This window comes from Plasmodium gallinaceum (assembly GCF_900005855.1).
Source record: "Plasmodium gallinaceum strain 8A genome assembly, contig: PGAL8A_v1_119, whole genome shotgun sequence".
Classification (NCBI taxonomy): Eukaryota; Apicomplexa; class Aconoidasida; order Haemosporida; family Plasmodiidae; genus Plasmodium; species Plasmodium gallinaceum.
In genome coordinates, this window is record NW_021628276.1 from 366,957 (window position 1) to 394,244 (window position 27,288).

General features: G+C 18.2%; 8 protein-coding genes across 8 annotated transcripts; 3 read left to right on the forward strand and 5 right to left on the reverse strand.

Annotated features, from left to right (window-relative positions):
- Nucleotides 1-27: 27 nt before the first annotated feature.
- On the reverse strand, nt 28-2,314 carry PGAL8A_00421700 (conserved Plasmodium protein, unknown function; the record flags this gene model as incomplete). Its single annotated transcript, XM_028672938.1, has 2 exons — nt 28-2,048; nt 2,155-2,314. The coding sequence occupies 2 exons, from the start codon at nt 2,312-2,314 to the stop codon at nt 28-30; spliced, it is 2,181 nt and encodes a 726-aa protein (XP_028529441.1).
- A 1,066-nt stretch (nt 2,315-3,380) lies between these two features.
- PGAL8A_00421800 (conserved Plasmodium protein, unknown function) lies at nt 3,381-6,239 on the reverse strand (the record flags this gene model as incomplete). The annotated part of the gene is made up of 5 exons (XM_028672939.1): nt 3,381-3,510; nt 3,609-3,766; nt 3,904-4,000; nt 4,120-4,215; nt 4,297-6,239. The coding sequence occupies 5 exons, from the start codon at nt 6,237-6,239 to the stop codon at nt 3,381-3,383; spliced, it is 2,424 nt and encodes an 807-aa protein (XP_028529442.1).
- A 1,779-nt stretch (nt 6,240-8,018) lies between these two features.
- PGAL8A_00421900 (conserved Plasmodium protein, unknown function) lies at nt 8,019-9,815 on the forward strand (the record flags this gene model as incomplete). The annotated part of the gene is made up of 1 exon (XM_028672940.1): nt 8,019-9,815. The coding sequence occupies one exon, from the start codon at nt 8,019-8,021 to the stop codon at nt 9,813-9,815; it is 1,797 nt and encodes a 598-aa protein (XP_028529443.1).
- An 855-nt stretch (nt 9,816-10,670) lies between these two features.
- POFUT2 (GDP-fucose protein O-fucosyltransferase 2, putative) lies at nt 10,671-12,241 on the reverse strand (the record flags this gene model as incomplete). Its single annotated transcript, XM_028672941.1, has 2 exons — nt 10,671-11,894; nt 12,053-12,241. 2 exons carry the CDS (start codon nt 12,239-12,241, stop codon nt 10,671-10,673), a joined length of 1,413 nt encoding a protein of 470 aa, XP_028529444.1.
- Nucleotides 12,242-12,911: 670 nt separating this feature from the next.
- PGAL8A_00422100 (apoptosis-related protein, putative) lies at nt 12,912-14,029 on the reverse strand (the record flags this gene model as incomplete). Its single annotated transcript, XM_028672942.1, has 7 exons — nt 12,912-12,971; nt 13,135-13,176; nt 13,255-13,317; nt 13,518-13,579; nt 13,682-13,746; nt 13,841-13,878; nt 13,964-14,029. 7 exons carry the CDS (start codon nt 14,027-14,029, stop codon nt 12,912-12,914), a joined length of 396 nt encoding a protein of 131 aa, XP_028529445.1.
- Nucleotides 14,030-15,706: 1,677 nt separating this feature from the next.
- Nucleotides 15,707-19,363, forward strand: PGAL8A_00422200 (exoribonuclease, putative; the record flags this gene model as incomplete). The annotated part of the gene is made up of 1 exon (XM_028672944.1): nt 15,707-19,363. The coding sequence occupies one exon, from the start codon at nt 15,707-15,709 to the stop codon at nt 19,361-19,363; it is 3,657 nt and encodes a 1,218-aa protein (XP_028529446.1).
- Nucleotides 19,364-21,477: 2,114 nt separating this feature from the next.
- SPM1 (subpellicular microtubule protein 1, putative) lies at nt 21,478-22,752 on the forward strand (the record flags this gene model as incomplete). The annotated part of the gene is made up of 1 exon (XM_028672945.1): nt 21,478-22,752. One exon carries the CDS (start codon nt 21,478-21,480, stop codon nt 22,750-22,752), a length of 1,275 nt encoding a protein of 424 aa, XP_028529447.1.
- Nucleotides 22,753-24,119: 1,367 nt separating this feature from the next.
- Nucleotides 24,120-26,013, reverse strand: PGAL8A_00422400 (conserved Plasmodium protein, unknown function; the record flags this gene model as incomplete). Its single annotated transcript, XM_028672946.1, has 3 exons — nt 24,120-25,522; nt 25,669-25,818; nt 25,914-26,013. 3 exons carry the CDS (start codon nt 26,011-26,013, stop codon nt 24,120-24,122), a joined length of 1,653 nt encoding a protein of 550 aa, XP_028529448.1.
- Between the last annotated feature and the right edge of the window lie 1,275 nt (nt 26,014-27,288).

Below are 27,288 nucleotides of genomic sequence, written 5' to 3' on the forward strand. Positions count from 1 at the left end.
AAAAAAAAAAAAAAAAAAGAATATATTTTACTTTTGAATTATTATTGATGGGACTATAGATGGAATGTAGTAATGGTTATCATAATTTATGTATATATAAGAATAATTTTGATGAATATTAAAAAAATTAAAAAAATTTATATACATATTTTCAATTTGACTATAGGATATTTCAATATATTTTAATAAATTTTTAATTTTATTCTTTTGAAGAAAAAAATAATATATATTTAATTTTTTTGTTTTCGTGTTATCTATATACGAAGAATTTTTTTTTGTTATTTTTTCAAATTTGTGAAGAAATTCATAAATTTTTCGTAAATCATCTAATTTAAAAAATTTTAAAAATAATTTGTTTTTTTCTTGATACAATAATATATTGTAACATAAACCAAAATAAAATAGTTCATCATTTAATTTGTAACTCTGTATATTTTCTTTTTTTCTTAAATAATGTGTACAACATTTCAAAAATGTTTTTATATATAGTGTGTATATTTTGTTATTAAAAATAAAAGGTGGAAAAAATAAGTATCCATAATTATTAGGAAAAAAAATACTATCAAATATAATATGATCATCTATTATTTTGTTTATATATTTGTAAAGAATATAATATTCATGATTACATCCATGAGAAAAAGAAAATTGTAGCAATAATATAGTTGTCTTTAAGGTATAATTTTGATTTATTTTAAAATTATCCATTATTAAATTATATATATTATCATTATATATACTCATTTGATTTAAAATATTTAACAAAATGTTAATATGTTCATTATTTATTAGCTTAACTGTGTTTTTTTCTTTTTCTTTTTCCTTTTTTGAATTTGTTTGGAGAATATCTAATATATATTTATTTAAAAATTCCCTACACCCATTAAAGTAATGATAATGATAATTTACTCCATTACTATATATGTACATAAATATTTTAATATTATTAGGAGTAAAAATATTACTATATAATTTTGAATTATATATATTAAAATTATAATTATTTATTACATCATTTTTTATATCATCTATATTTATTTGATAATTTGATCTACTTATATAATATTTAAAATATATGTAAAAATTATACAATAATCTGCAATTTTTCCAAACGTTATCGACAAAATTGCATTGATCAGTAAGTTTTTTTATTTTATGTTTTTTAAATATTTTATTATACTCATTTATAAATCTATATACATAAATATTACAGTTATAAATATTAAATAAGTTATTATAAGTTATATTTACATTTTTATCTTTCAAATTACTCTCATTTTTACTTATAACAAATTTATCATCAATAAATTCTTTAAAATTCTGATATTTTTCAATGTAGTTAATTAATTTATTTTTCCTTAAACTTATTAAATTTAATTTTCCATCTTTCTCATATTTATTTTCATTTTTATCGCAATTATAAATTGTGTTAACATTTTTTTGTATTTCACATAACTTTTTTTTATCACTTATTTTTAACTTATTTTGGTAATAAATAAAAAATTCAAGTATTTTATTTAAAAGATTTTTGAAAAAAAAACTATTAATATAATAAAAATTAAAAACTATGTTAGTTAAATCTGTATCTTCACATTTATCTAAACCATTAAAAATTTGCTTTAAAATTTTATTATGTAATTGAACACTTATATTTTCTCTACACAAATAACTATATAAAATGCACAAATTTTTCATTTGATTAAAATTATGTAAATAATGAGTACTTCTTTCAATTATTTGCTTTGTAATATTTGTATTTACTTTATTTTTTTCTGCATTACTGTCTGCATATAATTTATAATTATTTGTGCAATTTAAAAAAGTTAAAACTGTTGAAAGATCTTCTTCGTCAAAATCATCTATATTTTCTTCAATAGCAGAACTTATGTAATTAATTTCTTTTTTTTCAAGAATAAACTTCTTACATACCTTTTTACATTTTAAATATAAAAGCATTAAAAGACATAAATCCTTTTTGTCACATCTTACTAATTCATTCTTTGTTATATCTCTAAATAAGGTTTTTGCAAAATTTATTAGTAGTTCATCTATAAAATATTTAAAATATATATTATATGTGTAAATATTATAACTTCATTTTTGTAAACATAAAAAAAAAAAAAAAAAAATATATTGTCTTATTTATATAATTACCTTGTTTATGAGGAAAATTACACAAGTAAAGATACAACCCTTTAGAAAAATTAATTAAGTCAATATAATTTTTTTTTTTTAAATCGTTATAAAATTTTTTGAAATTTTTTATTTTTGAGCATTTATATATATATGGTACATAAGGGGAAATTTTAAACATATTCCATTACAAAAAAAAAAAGTGTGCAAATAAAAAGATAAACAAATACAAATTAAAAATTTATATTTTTATCATTTTATTATGTGTAGTACTTTTATTTTTAAGGAGTATAGTTAACAACTAAATTTAAATGCTAAATACAAAAAAAAGAGAAAAAAATATATAATATATATATATGAAATAAATTATAAGATACAAATGTTTTAATTTTTATGTTTTTTAATTTTAATAAAAAATAATAAAGACAACATGATTTTTATATAATTTTCATTTTTTATTTCTTATTTTCTATTTAATTCAACAAAAAATTTAAATTTTCTTTTGTCCATTTAAAATTTAAAGAAAATATTAGGTAAATTTAAAAATACTTGATTAATTTATCTGAGATGAAAAAACATATAATTATAAACAGTCTAATTTTTTAATATTATCATAATAATTTTTTATAACTTATATATATACAATGTTAATTTCTTATAATTTTATTGATATATATGAATAAAAAACTTCATAATATATGCCAATTCAAATTTCAAAATTTTAAGTGTTTCAATTATAACATTTTTTCAATATTTTTTAGAAGAGTTTTAAATATAACTGTAAATATAGATATAATAAAAAACAAACTAAAAAACTTAAAGATATAAATGTATTTAAAATTATTTTTAAAATATTTTTATTTGTTGAAAAAAAAAAAATATATTTTTAATTTATAATTTTTAAAATATAAAAATAAAATTAAACAATAGGATTAAAAAAAAGTTTTTTTTTCTTTTTTTTTTTTTTTTTTTTTGAAGAAGCTTGTTTCAATCTATATAATGAAATAAAAATGTAAAATGTAATAAAATTAAATAGTCAAATTTTAAGTTCTACACCATATAAGAAACTAAAAATAATGAAAATAATGTAAGAAGTTTTAGTTTTTAAAAATATTTTAAGAATACTTTAATAAAATTTTATTAAAAAAATATAATAAAAGTATTAAGTTATTCCTATTTATATAATTTATGAAAATATTTTATTTTCAAAATTTTGATTGCTGAATAAATATAAAAAAATTTTATTATTAATATATTTTACTCTCTTCTGCTGCTCTTCTTAATTTTTCATAAAAAAAGTTATTTTTCTTCATTTGATTATTATATTCTTCATTAAATTCAAACTCCTTACATATTTTAATAAAATGAGAGATACAACTTTTTATAAAAACTCTGTAAATAAGTAAAAAACCATTAAATAATATATGTAAAATATAAAACTTTGAAAAATTAAAATATAAAAAGAAATAATTTACTTTGTTAAAAAAGAAATGAAGGTTTTGTTAAGATTCGCATTAGGAGATATTTCAACATAACATTTTACAAAAGTTTCTTCAGATGTTTTTGGAGAAATGAATGCGTGAACATTCATTTCTATTTCTGTACAATTATCTGTATTAATAACAAAATTTCTCTGAAAAAAAAAATATATATATTTATTATATATATATATATATATATATATATATATTGGATATGGAAATAATTATAAAAATGAATAGAATGATATTAATAAACGAGTATGTGTAAAATAATGCAATGTGATAATACAGCAATTTCAGAATTTTTCTGAATGTTTGAAGCATATAAAAATATTCCTTTTGAGAATTGAAAATCTTCGCATATCCATACATCCACTAATAAATATCTATTAAAAAAGAAATCCCATAGTATATTATAAAAAATATGAAAGACTAATGTGAAAAATTTAAACAAATAATGTAGTAGTATTAAATTAGATAATGTAAAAAAGAATTGAGTTTCAACCTATCTTTTATAATCCATGGCATTGCTATTTTTGCGTAAACCATTTTATCAAGTAATCCTCTTTCTTTTAATGTTCTACATTCACTGATTCCAAATCTTTATTAAAAAAAAATATATATATAATATATATTAAAATAAAAATAATAGTAATAAATATAATAAATTATTTCGTATAACTTAAATGGAAAAGAATAAAAAGGGATCCATGATTTAAATAAGGTAACTTCAGTTAATGAAGCAATAACGTATATAAAATTTGAAGGTATTGATAAATTAACATAAAAATAAATAACTGTATTTATGTCACTTTTTTCTTCATTTTGATATATTATTTTATTATCTAATGTTTCATTTTGATCACAGCATTTTTTATTTTTAAGTAAAAATTTATTTAAATTAATTTTACCTTCATCATCATTATTTTCTTGTTCTTTTCTATTTTCATTATATGTATTTTTCTTATTATTACTAGTTGAAGCAATTTTTTTTGAAATGCTAAACTCCTTTTTTGTTATAAAATAATAAACTTCATTATTGTCTTCATCAAATGCTACATTGAAATGTGTGAAATCAATATATTTATTGCATATAGATTTATTAGGAATATTTAATCTTTTTTTTTTTTTTTTTAATATTCTTTTTTTTTTTTTTTTTTCTTTTTTCTTATTTTCATTTTCACTGAATGTTTCACTACTTACTGTTGTGAATTTTTCAAAACTTTTATTGGAGTTAGCATTTTCTAAAAATGGATTTTCCATAATTTCATTAGATGCCAATTTAATGTTCTTGATATTATTATTATGCTTACTTAAACACTTTATACATTTCATAGAGCACACTTTTCCATTAACATCTTTTATATCTATTAAATAATCAAACGCTAATTTTCTATATACCCTTTTTGAAATTACTGAATAATTTATAAAATCTTCACATGTTTTTTTTACATCTAAATTAAATATTACTTCTATTTTTCTAATAATTTTGTATCTATATAATATTTCACTGATAAAAACATTTTCTATAAAACTTTTCAACTTCTTATCACAATAGTACTTTATAAAAGATTCTCTTAAACAGTAATAAGCCTTTCTGACTTTTAATTCGTTAAAATAATTTATGCTTTCTATAATATCATTGTATAATTCTGATATAGAATTATATTTTTGAATGTTAATATCTCTTTGCACTTTGTTTTGAACAAATAATATATCATTTTTGCTACTTACCATATTTTTCTTTCTTTTTTTTTCAATCTTTTTTATTTTATTTTCGTATGTTATAAAATTTATATATATATTGTTTAAAATGTTTTCCTCTTTTATTTCTTCCTTCATATCTTTTTCTATTTTCTCAAAAGACTTAAAATTATATATATTTTTATTATTAATATATAATAATTCATCAGTTTTCTCATTATTTTCATATTTATCATTTGAACCATCAATAATATTTTTCATATATTTGTCATGATCAGTATCATCTTTTTCATTTTCTCTTTTAATATTTTTAGACGAGAAATCATCATTTAAATTTAAACATAATTTTTTATCAGAATCATTCAACTTACCTATTTCATTAAATTTGGGAATTAATATTTTAATACTATGAAATATGTGAGATTTTTTTGATAAAATTATATTACTTATATTCGCTTTACTCGAATTATCAATGACTTGTTCATTTATTTTATTTGAATTATCATACTTATTTATTTCATGTGGGGAATTCAAATACTTAATTTTTTCGTTTGAGTAATCATAATTTTTATTTCTTTCATTTGTAGAATAACTATTACTATCACATACTTCATTTAAATTATTATTACAATGTTCGTTTATTTCATTTGAGTAATTAACGATGCTTTCCTTTGTTTCAAATACATTTGTTTTGTTATTTACACTTTTTTCATAAGTTGTTAAATTGCAGTTATTGAACGAAATGGAATTATTTAAACCTTTTTCAATATAACTATCATCACTGCTTTCAGATAAATAGGAACTATCTTCATTTAATAAACTGAATATATCTATTTCTAAATTATCATTTAAATCTTTTTCTGTTATTTTTTCATTTTCCTTACCATTATATTTTTTTATAAAATTTGATATTTTGGACATATTTTTTTTTTTTTTTTTTTTTAAAGGAATAAATTTTTTAAATATTTTAGTTTATTATGTATCAAATTTTTAATTTTGGTATATATATACAAGTGTATAGATTATTAAATAATATATAATAAAAAATTGTAGATAAAATTTAATTAATGAAAGCATAGCTTTTTATTTTTTTTATTTGTTTATATTTTTTTTTCTCTTTTTCGTTATTTTATTTTTATAAAAATATTTAACATCTTTTTAATGGAAATAAAGATGATACTAAAACATTAATGTGGTTATATGTGTATTAATTAGAAATAACATAAAATTGCAATTTATATTTATTCATATGATTTTTTATGAATTAATTATTATTACATTTTTAGACTTCATATACAAGTGTAAATACTGCAATGTATAAATTTTATCTAAAATATAATGTATATACATAAAAATTATTTATATATTGGGTCTAAAATATTTTAAAGTAAAATGTATTTTAATCAATACATTTCTATACTTTTTATTAAAAATATTATTTATTTCTTATTTAGTTTACTCTCTAATTTTACTACCTTTTTATTGAAAAATATGTTTATCTTTTCAGAATTTCATTATATAAATTAATTTTTAAAATTTTTTAACAAAAATAAAAAGAAAAATCAGAAAAAAAGATGTGGAAAAGTAAAATAATTAATTTGCAACTTTGACATTTTTAGAATTAATTATATTTTTATAATTTATTAAAAAATTAAAGGTACATTTTTTTAAGTGTTTCTTTTTATTATATTTGGTTGATATAATTATATGATGCTTATTATTCTAATGAGAATATTAAAAATCATTGCAATTTATTTTTAATGATAGGTGTGTGGTTATAAGAGAAAAAAAAAAATAAAATAATGATTAACTTTGACTTTACGTATTTGCTAAAATTTATAAAAATAATATTTCCTCTTTCAATATTAAAATGAAGTATATAATTCTTTTAATAATGTGAAGTTATGAAATAAGTGTACAACTCTTTTAACAAATCAATACAATTGCAATTATTTCTTAACTTTATTTAAAAATAAAAATTGTCTAATTTATTTTTTTACATTTTTTTGGTCGCAAATGTAGGCTTTATGCAATAATTATTTAATTTTTTATGTAATTCTTTTTTTTTTTTATTTTTTTTTTACACACCTTTTATATTTAAAAATATATATATATATATATATATATATATATATAGTATATATATTTATACATAACATAGTTAAGCATGTGAAAAACATACAACAAAATCGCCTACTTTTTTATAAAAACAAAATACAGTTTTAACTAATATACTTGTTTTATTATTTTTTTTTAAAAAGTTAATTTTTACTTTTATATATTTTCTTTTAAATTTAAAAAAAAAAAAAAAAATCCACTTAATTTTTTCGCACATTTGCATCAATATTTATTTTATAGTGTTACGTGCTATGTTTTTATTTCCTAATTTTCAAGAACTTACATAATTAATATTCTTATTATTGGAAATAAGAATAAAAAAATATAATAAATTAAATAAATACAAGTCTTTTATTTTGAGTATAAAACAAACATAATTAAGCTACTTTTTTTTTTTTTTCTATTTCTGTATAAAAAAAAAAATAAAAATAAAGAGCAAAACCAATAAAGAATTAAAAGATGGAAAGAAAATAAAAGACAAAAAAAGAAAGAACAAATATACACAGAAGCTTTTTATAAAAACAAAAAAAATTAAAAAGAGAAATTGAAAAAAAAAAAAAAAAAATAAGTCACAATTGAAAAATGGACGTTCTTCTTAACAACTCAAAAAATGATGCAAAAAAAATTCAAAATAATATGGAAAAAAAATACAATGAAAAAAGTAAAAAATTTAGTGATAACGAAAAAGAAAAAAAAAATATATATAATGAAGAATTAAACATTAATAAGGAACTTCTTCTTAATGAATTATATAACTTAAAAAATAATTTATTTGATTACTATCCCTTTTCTAATTATATTCATTTTTACGAAGTATACAATAATTTAAAATATATAGTTAAATATGAAAGGAAGCAAAAAGGTAATTTGTTTTTTATATATACAAATAGAAAAAGGAACTTATTTTTCTTAGTATATTTATTTTTCTTATTCTTAAACATATTTTTATTATTTAGATTACAAACATTAATTAAAATTCCTATTGGTTACAATAATTACTTTTTCTATGAAATAAATTTCCACGTTTTTTTTACGTTTTATGTTCTTACTTATAGCATTCTAAATATTTATATGTTATTTTGTTCCTATAAAATTTTAATACATCATATTAATGTTATGTGTATAATTATTATACAATCACTATATAATACTTATATAAAAGAAAAAAACAAAGAAATATATAGGAATACTGAAATATTAATTGAAGGATGCAAGAAGCTATTTTATAATTTAGATAACAACTTTGACAATATTATATTGTTATATGCCGATAATGTATTTAATAAATTTACTAATATATTTAAATATATAAATAAAGAAAACTGTGAATATGAAGATGTATATACAAACCAAAGTTATGAAACATATATAAAAGAAAAGGATATTCCTAATATGTTTAAGGGCATTTATTCAGATGAATCAAATAATATTTATAAAAAAAATGAAAAAATAATGAATAAGAAATATTCAACAGTAATAAATATTAGAAATGAGGATTTTTATAAAAAATTAAATTACACAACTAATGAAAAAATGAACAAATATTCTAATGATAATAGAAAAAGTATTTATAATATTTATGGAAATTCTATTTATTCTAATATTTACGATATAAATGTACATATGAAATATAAATATAATTATATTCATTCATTAATGCTACAGAAATGTCAAACAAAAATAAATTATATAAAATTTTTTTTTTATTTTTCCCCATATTTAATTAATTTGTTTATTAACTTAATATTAAATTTTTATGTATTAATTTCAGTATATTACTATAATAATATAATTCCTTTAGCTTCATCTTTTGAATTATCTAAGCTACATTTATTAAATATATTTAATTATAAAGGAATTTACTACATATTATTCATATTTTTAATTAATTTTTTTTTCTTCATGTATACATTATTTTTATGCAAATTAAATACTATTTATTTTTTTCTTAGACAAATATATACATTATGTAAGTATGAATCAATATATTACTGTGATCATATTATGAATGAAATATATGAAAACTTTATTTTTTCCGAAATTGTAAAAGATATATTTGATTCAAAAAATAAAGGTATTTTACACATTGAAGACAACGAAAAAATGACATGTAGCCAAAATTTACAAAAAAAAATAGCTAGTACAGAAAATATCCATGAGCAAAAAAGATGTGAAGATGATAATCAGAATGTACATTATAGTAATAATTCTTCAAAATTACATAATGATAAAAATAAGAATAATAAAATAAATGAACATGAGAATTTATCTAATGTAACTAATTTTGAAAATGTTTATAAAAATAATTCTTTTAAAAATGAGAGTACAATAATAAAACACAAGATGAATAATTTTGAAAAATACTTCTCTATTAATTAATATGATGAAAATTAAAGTTATAAATATTATTTAAAAATTTTTATAAATGATAAATATTCCTCTTCAGTAACCAGCTTAAATTTCCAAAAAAAGACAATGAAAATATATAAATAATAGAATAAATATTAATTATAATTAATTGAAAAAAAAAAAAATAAAAAAAATAGGTAATAATAAAAAATATATAGTGGCTTATGAATATAAAAACTGACGTAAATTAATTATAATTTACTTTTAAGATATAAATATATAGTATTTTAAAAAAAAAATTCTTAAAAATCTTGTCTTATTTCATACCTTTTTTTTTTTTCTAATTATTAAAAAATTGAAATAATTTATCCTTTTTAGTATTATTATAAATGTGAACTTTTCTTTACATTAGTTACAAATAAATATTTACTTTATTTCTATTACTATATCTATTTTTTTTTATTACTCTTTTACTTTCAGTTTTAATAATATTTTACGATATATTTTTGTTAGAAGTTATTATTATTATGGTAATATATTTTCTTAATAATAAATAAAATTCATTAATTTTATCTAATTCTTTTATTCTATATTTTTTCATTTTTATAAAAGTCTTTTTTTCTTTTTGACAATGGAAAAACAATTATGAACAAAATGTATACAAAAATATTAAGAAGTTAATTTTAAATATTTTTCTTTTAAATTACGAAAAAACATTTTTTTAGAGCTTTTTTAAATTTTTTAAAAAAATGAATTAATATTTATCAATTAATTATATAATTAATATTTTTATATTTTATGAAAAAGTTAAAATGATATATTTTTAATATATATACATATATATATAAATTTATATGTTCTATCTGTTTTGTATATATATATATATTATAAATGGTTAATATATTTTAGTCTATATATACTAGTATTTTTAGGAAAATGGGAATTAAAACCTAAACATATAGTGTTTAAATATTTTTTATCTTTTTCTGAGTAATTATCATATATATGTTTCAGCTTTATTAAAGCTTTTTTATTATATATATCTTTAATATTTTTATAATTTTTTCTTAATTTTTCATCATTATTAATATTATACCCACACAAATCTAAGTTTTTTTTTTCGTATGTATTCATTAAATATCTTTCCCATTTTATATGTAGACTATACCTTGAAAAAATGTTGCCAACAAAAATTTTTGATTTAATACATATCCATTGATCAATTATAGCAACTTCTCCTTCATGATAATTTTCATTTTCATAAAAATAAAAATAATTTTTAAACTCATTAAATTCTTGATTAACAATTTTTTGAACTTCTTTTTTTTCATCAGTAGAAATAAAAATTTTCTCATTCTCATTCATAAACATAATATATAAGAGTTTAAAAATAGAAATATTAATTGGTGGAACATCATAATAAGAAATTTTTCTAAAATCTGTATATCTTAAATGAGAACTTAAATAGTTAGTTGTTTTTAATATTTTTTTTACATAATTATTTCCTTCTTCTATCAAATCTTCACTGAATAACAAGATATCTTCAAGATTATTTTCAAACAACTCATTAACAAAGGGAACTAGTATGCTGGATCCTTGTTTTATTAAAATAGAATCTACATCATAAAAGAATAAATTATAAATAATATTACTTGCAAAAAAACTAGTAATAAAATTGTATTCATAGCATTCACAATTTTTAGCCTTAATATTTGTGCAGTTTCCTGAATAAGTAACTGAATATTTATTTTCACACTTTTTACAAATATTCTTAAAATTAAAACCTTCTATAGGGCATTTGTCAAAACTTAAAACATCAAAACTTCCTTTATTTGGTAGAATATTACTGAATCTAAATTTAAATGATATAATAAAATCAGTATTACTTCCATATATTTTGCTATATTCTGGAAATTCTATTACAGGTATTACATTTTGAATAACTTTTAAGTTAAAAAAAAAATTCCACTTGATTTTTTTATGTTTTTTATTGTTCCAATGAGCTAAATAACACCAAGGTGGCAAAACTAAATAATATATATTATTTTTGTCTTTTTTATTTAAATAATATACAACTAATGATATTCTGTATAAAACTTCTTTTTGTAGCTATAATAAAAAAAAAAAAAAAAAAAAAAAAAAAACCAGAAAAGTTAATTTACAACAATTCAAGGAAAAATTATCATTCATAAAAAAAATTTTCACTGTTTTTTATTATTTGTTATATATATATAAATATTTGCTTATTTTTGTCTTTTTAACTATACATTAAAGCCTTCACCTATATTTACATCGTACAAAACATATTTCTTATTTTTAAGAAAATAAAAATCATCCCCTAAATATACATCATTTTTATGACAAATAGAATAAGGAATATTATTTTTATTACTATTTATTGTTTTGAAAAATGATAAATGAATTAAAATTAAAAACAAATTTGTAATTTTCATCATAAAACTTTATAAAAATCAAAGAAAACAAATTACACAAAATAAAATCAATAGGTGTCCATATAAATGTATGTGTGTATATAGCTATTTATTAATTTTTTGTTCCACTTAAAATATTATTTTATAAGAAAAATTGTAAAATAAATTTTAAAAAAGAAATACACAAATTTTACACAAAATTTAATTAAAATTATTTAGTTGCATAATGAAAAGAAAAAAAAAAAGTGTAGCAATTATGATTTTTAAGTCACCTAGATTTTTTTTTTTTTTAAATCTATATGTTGAATAGTGTTAAACATAAATTTAATTTCCTCATAACTAGTAAAAAAAAAAAAGCCATTTATAAAAATGAATTAGAATAATATTTTTTTTATGAAATATTTAAAAAAATTGTATATGAATTAAAAGTTTATTCTTATCAAAAAGAAAAAAAATAAAATTCTCAAAAAATTAAGACTTTTAAGGAAATTTTTTGTCTTTATAAAATATAACAAAAAAGAAAAAAAAAAAAAAAAAAAAAAAAAAAGCATAATTTATATTCAATATATATATATATATATTATATTCTATTTTCATATCTTGGAATTAAAATAAATTGTTTTATCTAAATTATTTATTTTTTGTATTATTTATCTCTTGTTATATTTTTTTTATTGTTTCTTTAATTTGTGTTTTAAATATAATCTTCTTCATTAAAATCATCATCATCATCAAATTGTTTCCTTCTTCTAATCTATTAATAAAATAAATAGATAAATAAAAAAATGAATATAAATATATATATATATATTGTATTATTGTTAAATTATTAGAAGTATAAGAATTAGTCAAATAATTATGTTCTTAAAATTATTTATTATTCTTTATTCTGTCTTAAATTATTTTTAGCAACATACTTCGATTACAGGCTCTTTCTTATAAATTTTTTCACTAATTTGCTAAAAAAAAAAAAAATAAAAAATAAATTAGGATTTTTTTTTAATTAATCTTTTTTTTAATACACTAGTTGTACAAACCTCTATAATTTTAATTAATTGATCGTCATCAATTTTTTTATGTAATAGGCCCATTTGACTATTCTACAAAAAAGAGAAAACAAATAAATTAATTTAAAATGTTTCAATTATGTGTTTTTTCTACAAGTGTTTTATAATATAATTTAAGTTATTAAAATATTTGTTTAATAATTTTCATATTATTAGCATACACATGTAATTTTAGTTGTATTTTACAGTAATAATAAAAAATATAAAACTTTTATTTTTCATTTTTTAATTACTCTTATAATTATATCTTCTATTTTTCTTGCTTTGTCTTCTTTTACAATAGCAATCCTGGATACTATAACAAAAAAAAAAAAAAAAAAAAAAGAAATTAATTATATTATTATGTTATGTATATGTATTTTTTTTTTTTTTTTTTTTTTTATATATATATTGATACATCTCGCATGAGCCTCTGGAGTTAGCAACGATTTTAAAATAATTCTTCTTTGTTCCAATAGTTCACTATTTTTATAAAATTAAAAAATATGTATTATTTATATATTTAAATTTTATATAAAAATTTGCTTAAAATTTATTTTATTAAAATATTTCCTACTCATGTTTTTGCTTGAGTTCTAATTCTTTTTTAGTTTTCTATAAAAATTATAAAAAAAAAAATATGTAAGAATTGAATGAATCAAAAAGAAAATAATTATATAAACCTAAATAGAAATTTTACATTTTCTAAATTTTGCTTAGAAAGCTCTATTAATTTGGAGTTTACTTCAGCTTTTTCAATATTCATTACTACATATAAAGAATAGAAAAATGATATACAAAAAAATTTTATATTGTTAAATATTTTTATATATAATAGTATGTTATCTATTTTAACAACTAAAAACGTATAATATTATTTCTGCATGAAAACTATATTTTTTTTTTTTTTTTACTTCCTCGGATTATTAGAATATACAAATTTTCTTACGATTCAGATTAAAAAAAAATTTATAAAAACTCTTTAATTTTTTATTTTTTTTTTTTTTTGAAATATTTTATTTTCTATAATAATTTTTTTTAATTATGCGTATCTTTGAACAATTATGTAAATATATATATATAAAAAAAAAAAAAAAAATTGAATTTTTTTTATAAAATTTTTAAGAATAAAAAAAAAAAAAAAAATTAAATAAAATAAAATAAAACAAGGATTATATAAATAAGATAGAATAGAATAAAATAAGAAAAATTAAATAAAATTCAAATAAAAATATATTTGCTTTATAATAATTTTTTTCTTAAGAAAAAAAATACATACTTTTGACAAATTAAGTGATAAGTTATATTAAATTTTAGTAAAAAAAAATGAAAAATTTTTTTTTATATAAACTATTAATTAAATATATTTAAACTCTTTTTTTAAACAAACTAAATACATTTTATCAATAATAAAAAAGAAAAATGTATTCAGCATACCATAATAAAATTTATCAATAACATTAAAACATAATATAAAAAGTAAATTTGTAAAGATTTTATTTTATTGGACGAAATTGTTTAACAAAAGAATCCCATAGCATTATCAGCAGACATAAATATTCTTACTGATGTTTCTTAATTCTTGAAGAAAAAATTATGATAAAAAAAGTAATGAAAATTTCATAGGAATAACTTATTTTTTATACATATCATTTTATAACTATATGATTTATAATTATATTTTTAACAAAAAGTTTGTAAGAGTTATTTTTATTTTATATACATTAATATATATATAATTTGGAAGCTATTTTTATATTCTTTATTACAAACAATACATTAATATCTAAAAAAAATTAATTTTAAAAATATCATATTATAAAATATTTTAACATATAATTTTTATTTTATTTTATTTTATTTTTTTTTTTATTTTTAGTTTTAATATCTATTAATATATTCTCAAGAACATGTATATATATACATGTATATAAATGTGGCACATTAATGTAATAAGTAAATAATTTATTGTATAAATATTTCAATATTAACAAAAATGGAACTATAAAAAGAAAAACAAAATACATCTTAAGTATACAAAAATTATTTAGATATATATATACATACGAACATATATGTAATATTTTTAAATAAAGAAAAATAACTTCAAAAAAATTCATAAATATTTGAAAAAGGTTAATTTTTTTTAATCACTATTTAATCAAAATAAAAAGTTGCATCAACACAGTTACAAAAAAAAAAAAAAAAAAAAAAAAAAAAAAAAAAAAAAAAAAAAAAAAAAAAAAAAATATATATATATATATATATATATATATCGTTCTGAAAAGCTTACCATATTAAGAAAGCTTTTAAAAAAGGGTTTGTAGAAAAATATAAAAAGTTTTTAATAAAAACATATAAAGAGAAGATTTCATCAAAATATATATATAAAATTTAAAGTTAAAAATATTCAACAAAAAAGAGGTGTAAAAAAAGATAAAATATGGGAGTTCCAACTTTCTATAGATGGTTGATTACTAGGTATCCAAAAATTGTTAAATCTGTTTATGAATCAAGAGATAGCGATGTATATTTAAGAAGAACGAAAATAGAGGAGAACGGTGAATTTTTTAAAGTTCACGATTTGGGAGATTATGTTAATAATACAGATGAATCACATTGTTCAGATAATATTAATGGATATTACGATAATTTATATTTGGATATGAATGGTATTATTCATTTATGCTCCCACAATAACAATAATAAAAGTGCAAAAAGTAATGAAGAAATATTTCTTAATGTGTTTCTATATGTGGAAAGACTGTTTGATATTATTGAACCAAAAAATCTTTTATATATGGCAATTGATGGTGTTGCTCCCAAAGCAAAAATGAATCAGCAAAGAAGCAGGAGATTCAAATCAATTTTATGTTCAGAAATTGAAAGAAAAGCATATATAGAATTAAAAGAAAAATTTATCGCAGAAAATAGAATGGTTCCAGAAGAGTCTTCTTATTGGGATAGTAACGTAATAACCCCAGGGACTCAATTTATGCATGAATTGTCTATTGCATTAAAGTATTTCATTGAGCATAAAATTACAAATGATGAAAAATGGAAAAAAATTGCTGTAATATTTTCTGATTCTAATGTTTGTGGGGAAGGAGAACATAAAATTTTTAATTTTATTAAATCTCAAAGAGCACAAAAAGGATATGATCCTAACACTAGACATGTTATACATGGAATGGATGCTGATTTGATTATGCTTTCATTAGCTAGTCACGAGCCATACTTTTACATTTTGAGAGAAATTATTGATTTGGACCCAAAAGGTGAAGAAAAAGAAAAAAAGAAGGAATATGTAGGAATGATAAAAAATAAAGAAGATGCATATTTTTGTAGTAAAATTATAAATCCTATAAAAAATACACATAATAAATATAACGATCCTAACTATGCCAATGTAAATTTAGGTAATACCGCTTCACTTAATTATCAAAATTGGAATGAGTTACAAATATTAGATTTAACTATACTAAGAGAATATTTATCGAAAGATTTATTTTTTGATTCTTCATTTAATATGGAAAGATGTATTGATGATTTTATATTCATTTGTTTTTTTTGTGGAAATGATTTTCTTCCACATTTGCCATCAATATCTATAGCAGGAGGAAGCATTGATCAACTAATTTTATTATATCAAAAAGTTCTTCCCACATTAGGAGACTATTTAATTAATGAAGGTACTTTAAATTTAAAATCATTTTTTAAATATGTATCTTTTATTGCTGAAGTTGAAAGAGAAACATTTATTTCTCAGTATGACTTCAAAAAAAAAAGAGAAAAAAGGGAATTACAAAAAGATTCATTAAAAAGAGCAAAATGTATTGAAGAAGAACAAAATAGGAATTCTATAAGCAGTAGGACAAATATTAACTCCGATGAAAATAATTGTATCAACACAAATAATATTTCTAGTTATACCAAGGAACATAATTTAGAACAAAATTCTTTAGAACAACCCTCAACAGAAAAAACTATTTCGAAAAAAATGCTATATGAATCAAAAATTCAAAGCATGCAGCCAATAAGAAATATTAGATACAAAGATAAAAAAGGGGAAAAGAGTATAAATTTTCTTGTTCGACCTGCATCCAATTTTTCTGAACAGATAGTAAATGAACAAACTATAAATTGCAGTATAAATGATACAAAAGAAAACATTGATTCAGGAAATAAAATAGATGGAAATAATAATAGCAATGATATTTATTTTAAAAGTGATAAGATAGAAAACAATAATGAATATAATGCTAAAATGAAAACTGTCTCCAATCCTAATGAAAATAAAATATGTAACATGGACTATAATGAAAATAAAAAATTAGATGATATTAATGAATTTAATTTATTATTAAAAGAAGCTATAAAAAAGGCTAATGAAACCGAAAATCCAAAAGATGATGTGGAATTAGGTTGTGATGAAAACCCTGAAGTTATAAGAATAAAATATTATAAGTCTAAATTTCATTTAGATGAAACTGATTATATAGATGAATTTGTTAAAAATGTTGTTTATAAATATATTGAAGGATTAGCTTGGGTATTAGCTTATTATTTTCAATCATGTCCTATGTGGCATTGGTATTATCCATATTATTACGCTCCCCTATCATCCGATTTAATTATTGACGATATAAGTTTTAATTTTGAAAAAGACGAACCTCTATTACCTTTCGAACAATTACTTTGTGTTTTACCATCAAATTCTAGCCATTGCCTACCAAAAATTTACAGGCATTTGATGCTTCATCACGAATCACCTATTATTGATTTTTATCCAAAAACTTTTAAAGAAGAAGAAAATGGGAAAAAGTATAAATATCAATGGGTTATTTTGCTTCCATTTGTTGATAAAGATAGAATAATTAAACATGCTAGGCCACTTCATGATTTATTAACAGACGAAGAAAAAAAAAGGAATAGAAGAGGATTAAATAAAATATATATGGATTCCACACACCCTTTATCCAAGCAAATTACAAAATCAATAAAAAAATATTTAAAAGAAGTAAAAGAAAAAGGGAAACTAGAGGGGGAAAAAGTAAAGGATTTGGAGAACAATATTAAAAAGAGTAATGAGGAAGTAGATAAAAAACAAAAAAAAAAAATACAAAATAGTACATACGACGATTTTTTTAAAAATATGAATATAGTAGTTCCAATAAATACTAAGAAAGATGTTAATTTATTTGGTTATTTGAACTGCAAACATGAAGATAGCGATGTAAATATTCTTAAAGAGATATTTAGATTTTCCTCAAATTTTTCTACAACCTGTAATAGTGCTTTCTATATACAACCAGAATTTAAAAAACACACATCTTCACTTTTACCGAATCATATTAATCCAAAAAAGGTTTTAAATGTACTTGACATAAATAATGAAGAAAGGAAACTTAGATTTAATGCACCAGCTGCTAAAAGAATGATTTTAAATAGTTTAAGTGCTAATCATCCCCAAATATATTCCTTTTCAAAAATGAATAATTCCAAAAGTACAGTTATAAACTACAAGTATTATAATTCAAATAATTATTTAAACGAGAATATGGCAAACAATACTCATAATTATAATAAGAATAAGGAACATATGTATAATCATCATAATATAAATTCTACTCCATATATGAACACTCAAAAAAACTATTCTTATCATAATCAAAATTATCAAAATTTAAATTATAACGAGAATTTTCCGGCATGTTCTTATAAAAATTCAAACACATACAAACTACCAAAAAACAGTTATAATTATATGCATGATAATAAAAAAGATAATAATTATCACAATTATATGAATCAAAAAAATTCATATTATAAAGACAGTGGTGCAAACTATGAATCTTCATATAAAATTTCATACAATGCTCATAACAATAATTATATAAAGAATAAAAATGAAAAATCTTTTTCAAATAACTATCATAACCCAAGTATAAATTATCATAATAATAATAATAATGAAAATTATAATGAGAGAAATAATTTTAGAAGTGATTCCTTTAAAAACATGAAAAATTCAATTGGGATGAATAAGAGAACAACATATGATAGCAGATCAGTACCGTATAAAAATAAAGAATACTAAATGAATTGTTAAAACACCTTTATTTTGAATGAATAATTTATATATGTACATGTATGTTAAATCTACAGAATAATAATAGGGAATTATTTCTTAAAAAAATATTATACAAAAATTAATTTTTATATAATTAATTCTTATTTTATTTTTTAATCGTAGATTTTGTTTTTATAAAACGTAGCACATTTATTTTTTTTTTTTTTTTTTACAAAATTGTCGAATTAATTATTAATAAAAGTTATTTGTATATATAATAATATAATTGTTTTTTTAAATTTCAAGTAATAAATTTTATATTTTTTTATCTTTTATTGTTAAACTAAATTGNCTTTTTTTTTTTTTTTTTTTTTTTTTTTTTGTGTGATACATTTGTAAATTAAAAAAAAATTTTCATGAAAAACAATTCTTTTAAAAACAGTTGTATTTTTAGAGAGAAATAAATAAAATATATTTTTTATTTAGTTTTTTAGGAATACATTCATTTATATAGGAGGAACATTTAATAAAAGTATTTATAATAACTATAGTTTAAACAGATGTTTTCATTTTTACAAAATTAAAATACTTTATCAATTAAAAAATAATTTCTTGATAAAATTCAAAGGGAGAATAAAAAATTATAATTTTACTCTCATTTTGGGAAAATTCATAAATTAAATAAACATTATATATATTTTTTATATATAAAAAGACATACATAAACTTTTCTAACTAAAAGAAAAGTTTTATATCACAAATCAATATATTTAAATTATTAGTATAAGAAAGCAGGAAAAATAATAATCCCAATTTTAAATCTATTTACTCATATAAATTAATTGCGAACATTTAATATTAATAATTTGAAATGGTAAAAAAAATATGATAAATGAAGTTTCTAATGTGAATGTCTCTATGAATTAACTATTTTTCCATGCAAAAGCGTTTAAGGGGATTTCATATTTTAGAAAAAAGATATTATGTTTCAATTTAAAATACAAAATTATTCAAAAGTATGCAAATTTTTTTTATAATATTATGAAATTAGTATCAAACTACATTAATTTCATTTTTATGTTGTAAAATATGAAAAAAATAAAAAGTGTGTGCCTTAAAAAGCTAATTAAAAAAAAAAAAAAATTTGTACCTTATCAATTATAAAGCTAATTATGTAAAAAAAGAAAAAAAACTGGAAAAAATTCTGATTTTTTGTACATTTGCACTAAATATTCTTTGAAACAATAATTCTATTATTTTATATTAAAATAATAAAGGTCGAGAGGAAAATAAAAAAAAAAAAGTGGCCACACATATTGGATCCCAGTTTTAACATTATTAATATAAATAAAAAAAAATTCATTAGTTATGGTATCTATATGTTTTAACTAAATGCCTGTAATTTTGTAACACTGGAAATGTTATATATTATTCATGAAGAAAATGGAAAATTTTATTTAACTTGCAAATTTTTTTTTTTTTTTTTATTAACAAGTCAATATTTTAGATGAACACAATTTAAATTTTACATATTTTTTAATTTGTTTCCTTATTTATTATTTACTTATTTTTTTTTTTTTATAATAAATGTATACACACACAACATATAGATGAGTGCACGCAAATATTTAGGAAAAAATAAGTATAATTATTTACAAATGTAATGCATAAAGTATGTTGCCCATTTTTAACACTAATATTTTTTCTTAGGAAATTCACTAGTTAAGGAGCATTCACAAATATATATATATATTTTTTATGCATTAAAGTATTTTATAAAAATATTATAAGAAATAAATGTATTTACAATAGTAATATATAAATACGGTAAGGTTTTATTTTAATTTCATTATTAATATGGCTCTTCATTTTATTTTATTTTTTTTTTTTGTTTTATAAATTATTAAATATATGAAAAAAAAATTTTCTGTTAATTTAATACCATTTAAACATTAATTTGCTTTTTGTAACATAAGACAATATAATTTTCTCTTTCTTTTTTTTTATTTTAAATCTTATTTGTAAACTTATTTTAATAAAATATTTTAATATACGTGATTATTGACCACTTTGTATTGGAATTATTATCCTATATTTTTTTGAATTATTTTTGATAAACACTAAAAAGAAAAATAATAATAATGGAAATAGTTGCAGAAAAACCAAAGGTACAATTTAATTTTTTTGTTGATGAACATGAAAATAATAAAGATCCTAATTATTCAAAATATATAAAAGACTATAACATAAGAAATGAACCAGGGTCCTATGCACACAGAAAGTTGTCTTTAGGTAGAAATAGTGAACAAAGAAGAAAAGATTCTCCTAGCAAGAAACTTGGTTTATGTGTAGATGAAATATGCACATGTGGTTTTCATAAATGTCCTAAAATAATAAAACCACAACCATTTGAAGGTGAAAGTAACTATAGAAGTGAATTTGGACCAAAACCATTACCTGTTTTACCACCAAGAGTAGAACAAAAACCACCCAAATCTTTACCATTTGAAGGAGAAAGTAATTATAGGAGTGAATTTGGTCCAAAACCTTTACCTATTTTACCACCGAGAGTAGAACAAAAACCACCAAAGTCTTTACCATTTGAAGGAGAAAGCAATTATAGAAGTGAATTTGGTCCAAAACCTTTACCTGCTTTACCACCGAGGGTAGAACAGAAATTACCCAAATCATTACCATTTGAAGGTGAAAGTAACTATAGAAGTGAATTTGGACCAAAACCTTTACCTGCTTTACCACCAAAAGTAGAAACTAAATTAGTTAAATCATTACCATTTGAAGGTGAAAGTAACTATAGAAGTGAATTTGGACCAAAACCATTACCTGTTTTACCACCAAGAGTAGAACAAAAACCACCCAAATCATTACCATTTGAAGGTGAAAGTAATTACAGAATAGAATTTGGTCCCAAGCCATTACCACCTTTGCCACCAAGATCAGAAACTAAATTAATTAAATCACTTCCTTTCGAAGGTGAAAGCAATTATAGAAGTGAATTTGGACCAAAACCATTACCTGTTTTACCACCAAGAGTAGAACAAAAACCACCCAAATCATTACCATTTGAAGGTGAAAGTAACTATAGAAGTGAATTTGGACCAAAACCATTACCTGTTTTACCACCAAGAGTAGAACAAAAACCACCCAAATCATTACCATTTGAAGGTGAAAGTAATTATAGAAGTGAATTTGGACCTAAACCATTACCAACTTTACCACCAAAACCAGAAGTTAAATTAGTGAAACCACTAGCATTCGAAGGAGAAAGTAGTTATAGAACTGAATACACAAGAAAAATTATTCCTGTTTGTCCAGTTACCTTATTACCACAGTATCCTGCACCAACTTACCCATCTCAACATGTATTTTGGGATCCTGAGAAAAAAACATGGTATTAAGCTTTAATAGAATTAACTTTTTTGTTATTTACAAAAATAAATAAATTATTTATACATAGAATAAAATTTAATTGTTTCTCTTTAAAAAGTAAATATTCTTTTATTTATAATATCTATAAAATTAATTTTATATTTTATTTTTCGTGATTGTGATTTTAAATAAATTGTAAATTGTGTTATTTACGCGATTATACAATTTAGTTTGAGCCCCTCTAATATAACTCCGTGTTATTTATATTTAAATTTTTCTCATATTTAAAAAATATTATGTTAATGTGTACATTCGTAAAATAATTCACTTTATTATGTTTAAATTAAAAAATAAATAGATTCATAAATTATATTATTCATTTCAGTTTTATTCAATGACTTTTTTTTTTTTTTTTTTTTTTAATTTGTTGTTTTAATTTGTTTTATTTTTACACATTTGTATATTTAATAAAAATCAAATATTTTTTATTTATGGAATATGCATATCTTTTTCTTTTTTTTTTTTTTTTTTTTTTTTTTTTTGTTACAATAATTTTTTAAGTTTCGTATTTATTTAATAACACATATTTTGTGTTCCTATGATGATTTATATAAATTATACTCATTATAATATACAAAAACTAGTTGTATATTTCTACATTTTATTAATATGTGTGTATACATATACTTAAATTGTTTATTTTTATATACAATTTATTTTATTCATTTAAAAAGGTATACTTTGTTTAATTATTATTTGATAGAATTTAAATTTTTTTATTTTTTTTTATAATATACTTATAAAGAAAATTTATAAGACTCATTAAGAAAAATGAAAAATCTTAAATAAAAATCCTAAAATCATTTTTTGAAGTTTTTTTTTATTTTTTAGTGTATTTTCCAGAAAACATTTTTTTCAATATTTATTCTTTTAAAGATAAAATAAAAAAAAAAAAATGAAAACATAAAATACTATTTTTTCAAATATATACCTTCAGATTAAAAAAAAAAATTTGTATTTATTAAACATATAAATGTAGAAATATAGGCATATGAATATATTTTATAAATATGTCTACAATGAAAAAATATACTTATAATTGCTCGTGTTCTCATTAAAACAATGTATATTATATAAAAAAAAATATATATGCATATACATATATATACATAATAAAACAAAAAAAAAAAAATTATATTAAAAATATACTAAAAATTTTTACTAAAAGATAATAAATATGAAACTTATAGAAATATATTTTTAGTAAAATGAATATTGAGAACATTACATAAAGGAGAATTATATCACTATAGCTAATTAACTATTTTTTTTTTTTTATCTAATATTATTAATATATAAAAGACTTAAAAATATTCTATAATATCAAATATATTAATTACAATTCATAATTAACATAATCTATGTTAAAATATTTTTTAGCATATTCCATAACATGTTGAATATCTTCTCTTGATCTAAGTTTTTTAAGAATCATATTTAGCTTAGTAACTAATTCAATTACTTCATTAATTGATAGTTTACTAATTTTTTTTGATACATCTCGTAATATATCTAGAAATAACAATTCTTTTAATTCATATGATGTCACTTCAAATGAATTTTTAATTAATCCATAAATAAGATGCTGATATATAATATAGTTAGGATCATTTTTATTTAAATATAAGTTGAAAAAATCAATTAATGGTGTAAAAAAAGCTTTGAATTTTGAATTTTCATAAACGTAAAATAGCATAATTTCAAATATTTTTTTTAAATTAAGTAAAGCAAACTGATAATTTTCTTCATTTATACCACCAGTATTTGCAAATTTTGTAGTTATTGATATTAATATATCTGTTAATTTATTTCTTAATTGATAGTTATCATCATCAAACTCAAATTCATTTATAATAGTAAAGTAATTAGAAACTTCTATTTTATGTTTATTATAAAATTTTTCATTTGATTTCAAAACTTTTTCTATGTCATTTATTAAACGAGTTATTTCTGTTTCATATGATGAAGTATAATCGTTAGAAATAAAAGTTTCATAATAGTTTTCTGGTGGATTAAGCATTATTTTAGGGTTTAATGTAATAATGTAAAATGGAGATTGCTTCATTTTATTATAAATATATATGTCTTCATCTAATTGATATTCTTTTGCCTCATTCTTTTTTCCTTTTTCGTTTTTCATATTATATTTATTAAAATATTGTTTTTCGAAGCTTTTTGTGAATTCAGCTTCTCCAATAAAATTATATAACTCAAAAATGGCTGTTTTCATTTTATGATTTAAGTTATCCATTAAAATAATTAGTGTTGATGAATCTAAATATGGAAATAAATAATAAAGTAAAGCAACTGGATATTTATGATTTATAATAATAATATTTATTACTTTATTATTTTTACTTTGATATATCTTTGTAATTAAATCTAATGTTTCATATATATCATTATTTCTAGAAGAATCATCTTTATCTTTACAATAAAATTCTATTCCTTTTGAAAGCAATAAACATCTATTATGTTTATAAAGAAAGTATTTTTTGCATATATCCATATTTTCTTCTATAAATATTACATTTTCAGGTTTGTTAAGAATTAAGGATGAAATACTATTTAAACCTATCTGTAAAATAAATAAATCATCGTCTTCATACTTCTCTATTAACTTTTTAGTTGATAAAAGAAATTCTTTATTTTCTCTATCCCATGTCTTTTCAATTATTTTTTCCATCTTCTCTACATCATTAGAATTAACATTTTCATATCTAAATACTTCTAATAAATCTAAAAAGAAAAACATAAATATATATATATATATATAAGGATAAATGTTATTTTAAAAATGTAATATTAATAAAAAAAAACATCTTAATATTTAACAGAAATATGATAATAATATGTTTTTTTAAATAAATATTCTTAGAATTTACCCCAAGATGGATATATTTTATTCAAAAAATAACCCTTAATGTTATTTAAGACACTTGAAGTTCTACATGATATATTAAATAAAAAACTGTTTTCCTTGACATTAATGTAATCATTTATATTATTTTTATTTATTGAAATATAATTTATTTCTTAAAAAAAAAAAAAAAAAAAAAAAATGCATAAACTTAATATTAGAATTTTTGAGAACGATATAAATTTTTTTTCTTTATTTTAAAAAGTTTACCATTTTTTTCATTTGAAATAATTAAATTTCCTTGACTTAAATTAGCAGCATTAAAAAAGAAAAATATTTTTAATAAAGAAAAAAAAAACTTACCATGCATCTTTATTTTGTGAAATTATGAATAACATTTTCATGTTTTTGAATTTACAATAAAAAAAAAAATAAAAAAAAAAAAAATAAAATAAAATAAAGAAAATAAAGAAAAAAATAAAAGTGTAAAATTATTTTCACTTAAAATATAATTTCTATTAATATTGGAAAAATTCATAAAAAATTTGTAAATAAATTTCACAATTCTAAGATATATTTTATAATAATTTGAAAAAGAAAAAATAGAAAAAATAAATTATATAAAAAATTTTGAAACAAAGAGAAAAATAAGATAAATTATCATGTAATTTTTACATTAATGATAATTTTTTCATTGTATTTTATTCCTTTGAATAATTTAATAGACAATATTTTTAAACAATATATATATATATATATATATATATTTTATGATGAATAGTTCTTTTTAATAAATAACTTTATATATATGTTATGAAAAATTTTTTATAGAAAAAAAAAGAATATATATATGTTAAAAATTGGGAAATTTGGTTTAGCTAGTAAGACATGTTTTACTCGTTACGCTTTTTTTTTTTTTTTTTTAAACTAAAAATTTTTCATTACAAAAATTTCAAACATAAATTTAAAAAATTTTAAACAGAATTTTTTCATTAAATAAAATAAATACAATTCTTTTATTCAAAAATAGCCTTTTTGTTTTGAATATAAAAAAAAAAATTTAAGAAATCATTATATAAATTAAATAAAAAAAATAATTTATTGTATAGAATGATATAAATGTTTTTTGATATAAATAAAATACAATAATCCATATATATATATATATATATATATATATATATAAATATATATATAACATCCGAAGAATCCTAAATACCCATATATGTTTATTACAAAAATAAAATTCACTTTTTGAAATATTCGGTTATATGTTTCATTTTATATTTTTTATACAACGGTTAATTTTTATTTTTTTAATGCTATATAGTATGTAATTCTGAACTTCTTAACTGTTATTTTTTTTTAGAAATTTATGTTAATTTTTTTTTATATATTTATAAATAACTATTGCAACAAAATTTATAATATTTGATATATATAATAATATAAAGAATAAAAAATTTCATTTATTTTTTAAAATTTTTATTCTTCTTTTATAAACTTAGTGCTGCTTAAAAATATTTTGTTTTAATTCAAGTATCATAAAGTTTTTTCTCAAATTTTTCAATATATATATATTTTTTTTTTTTTATGTACATTCACTATTTTTTTTTTTTCTTTATTTTAAAATAATAATGTACAT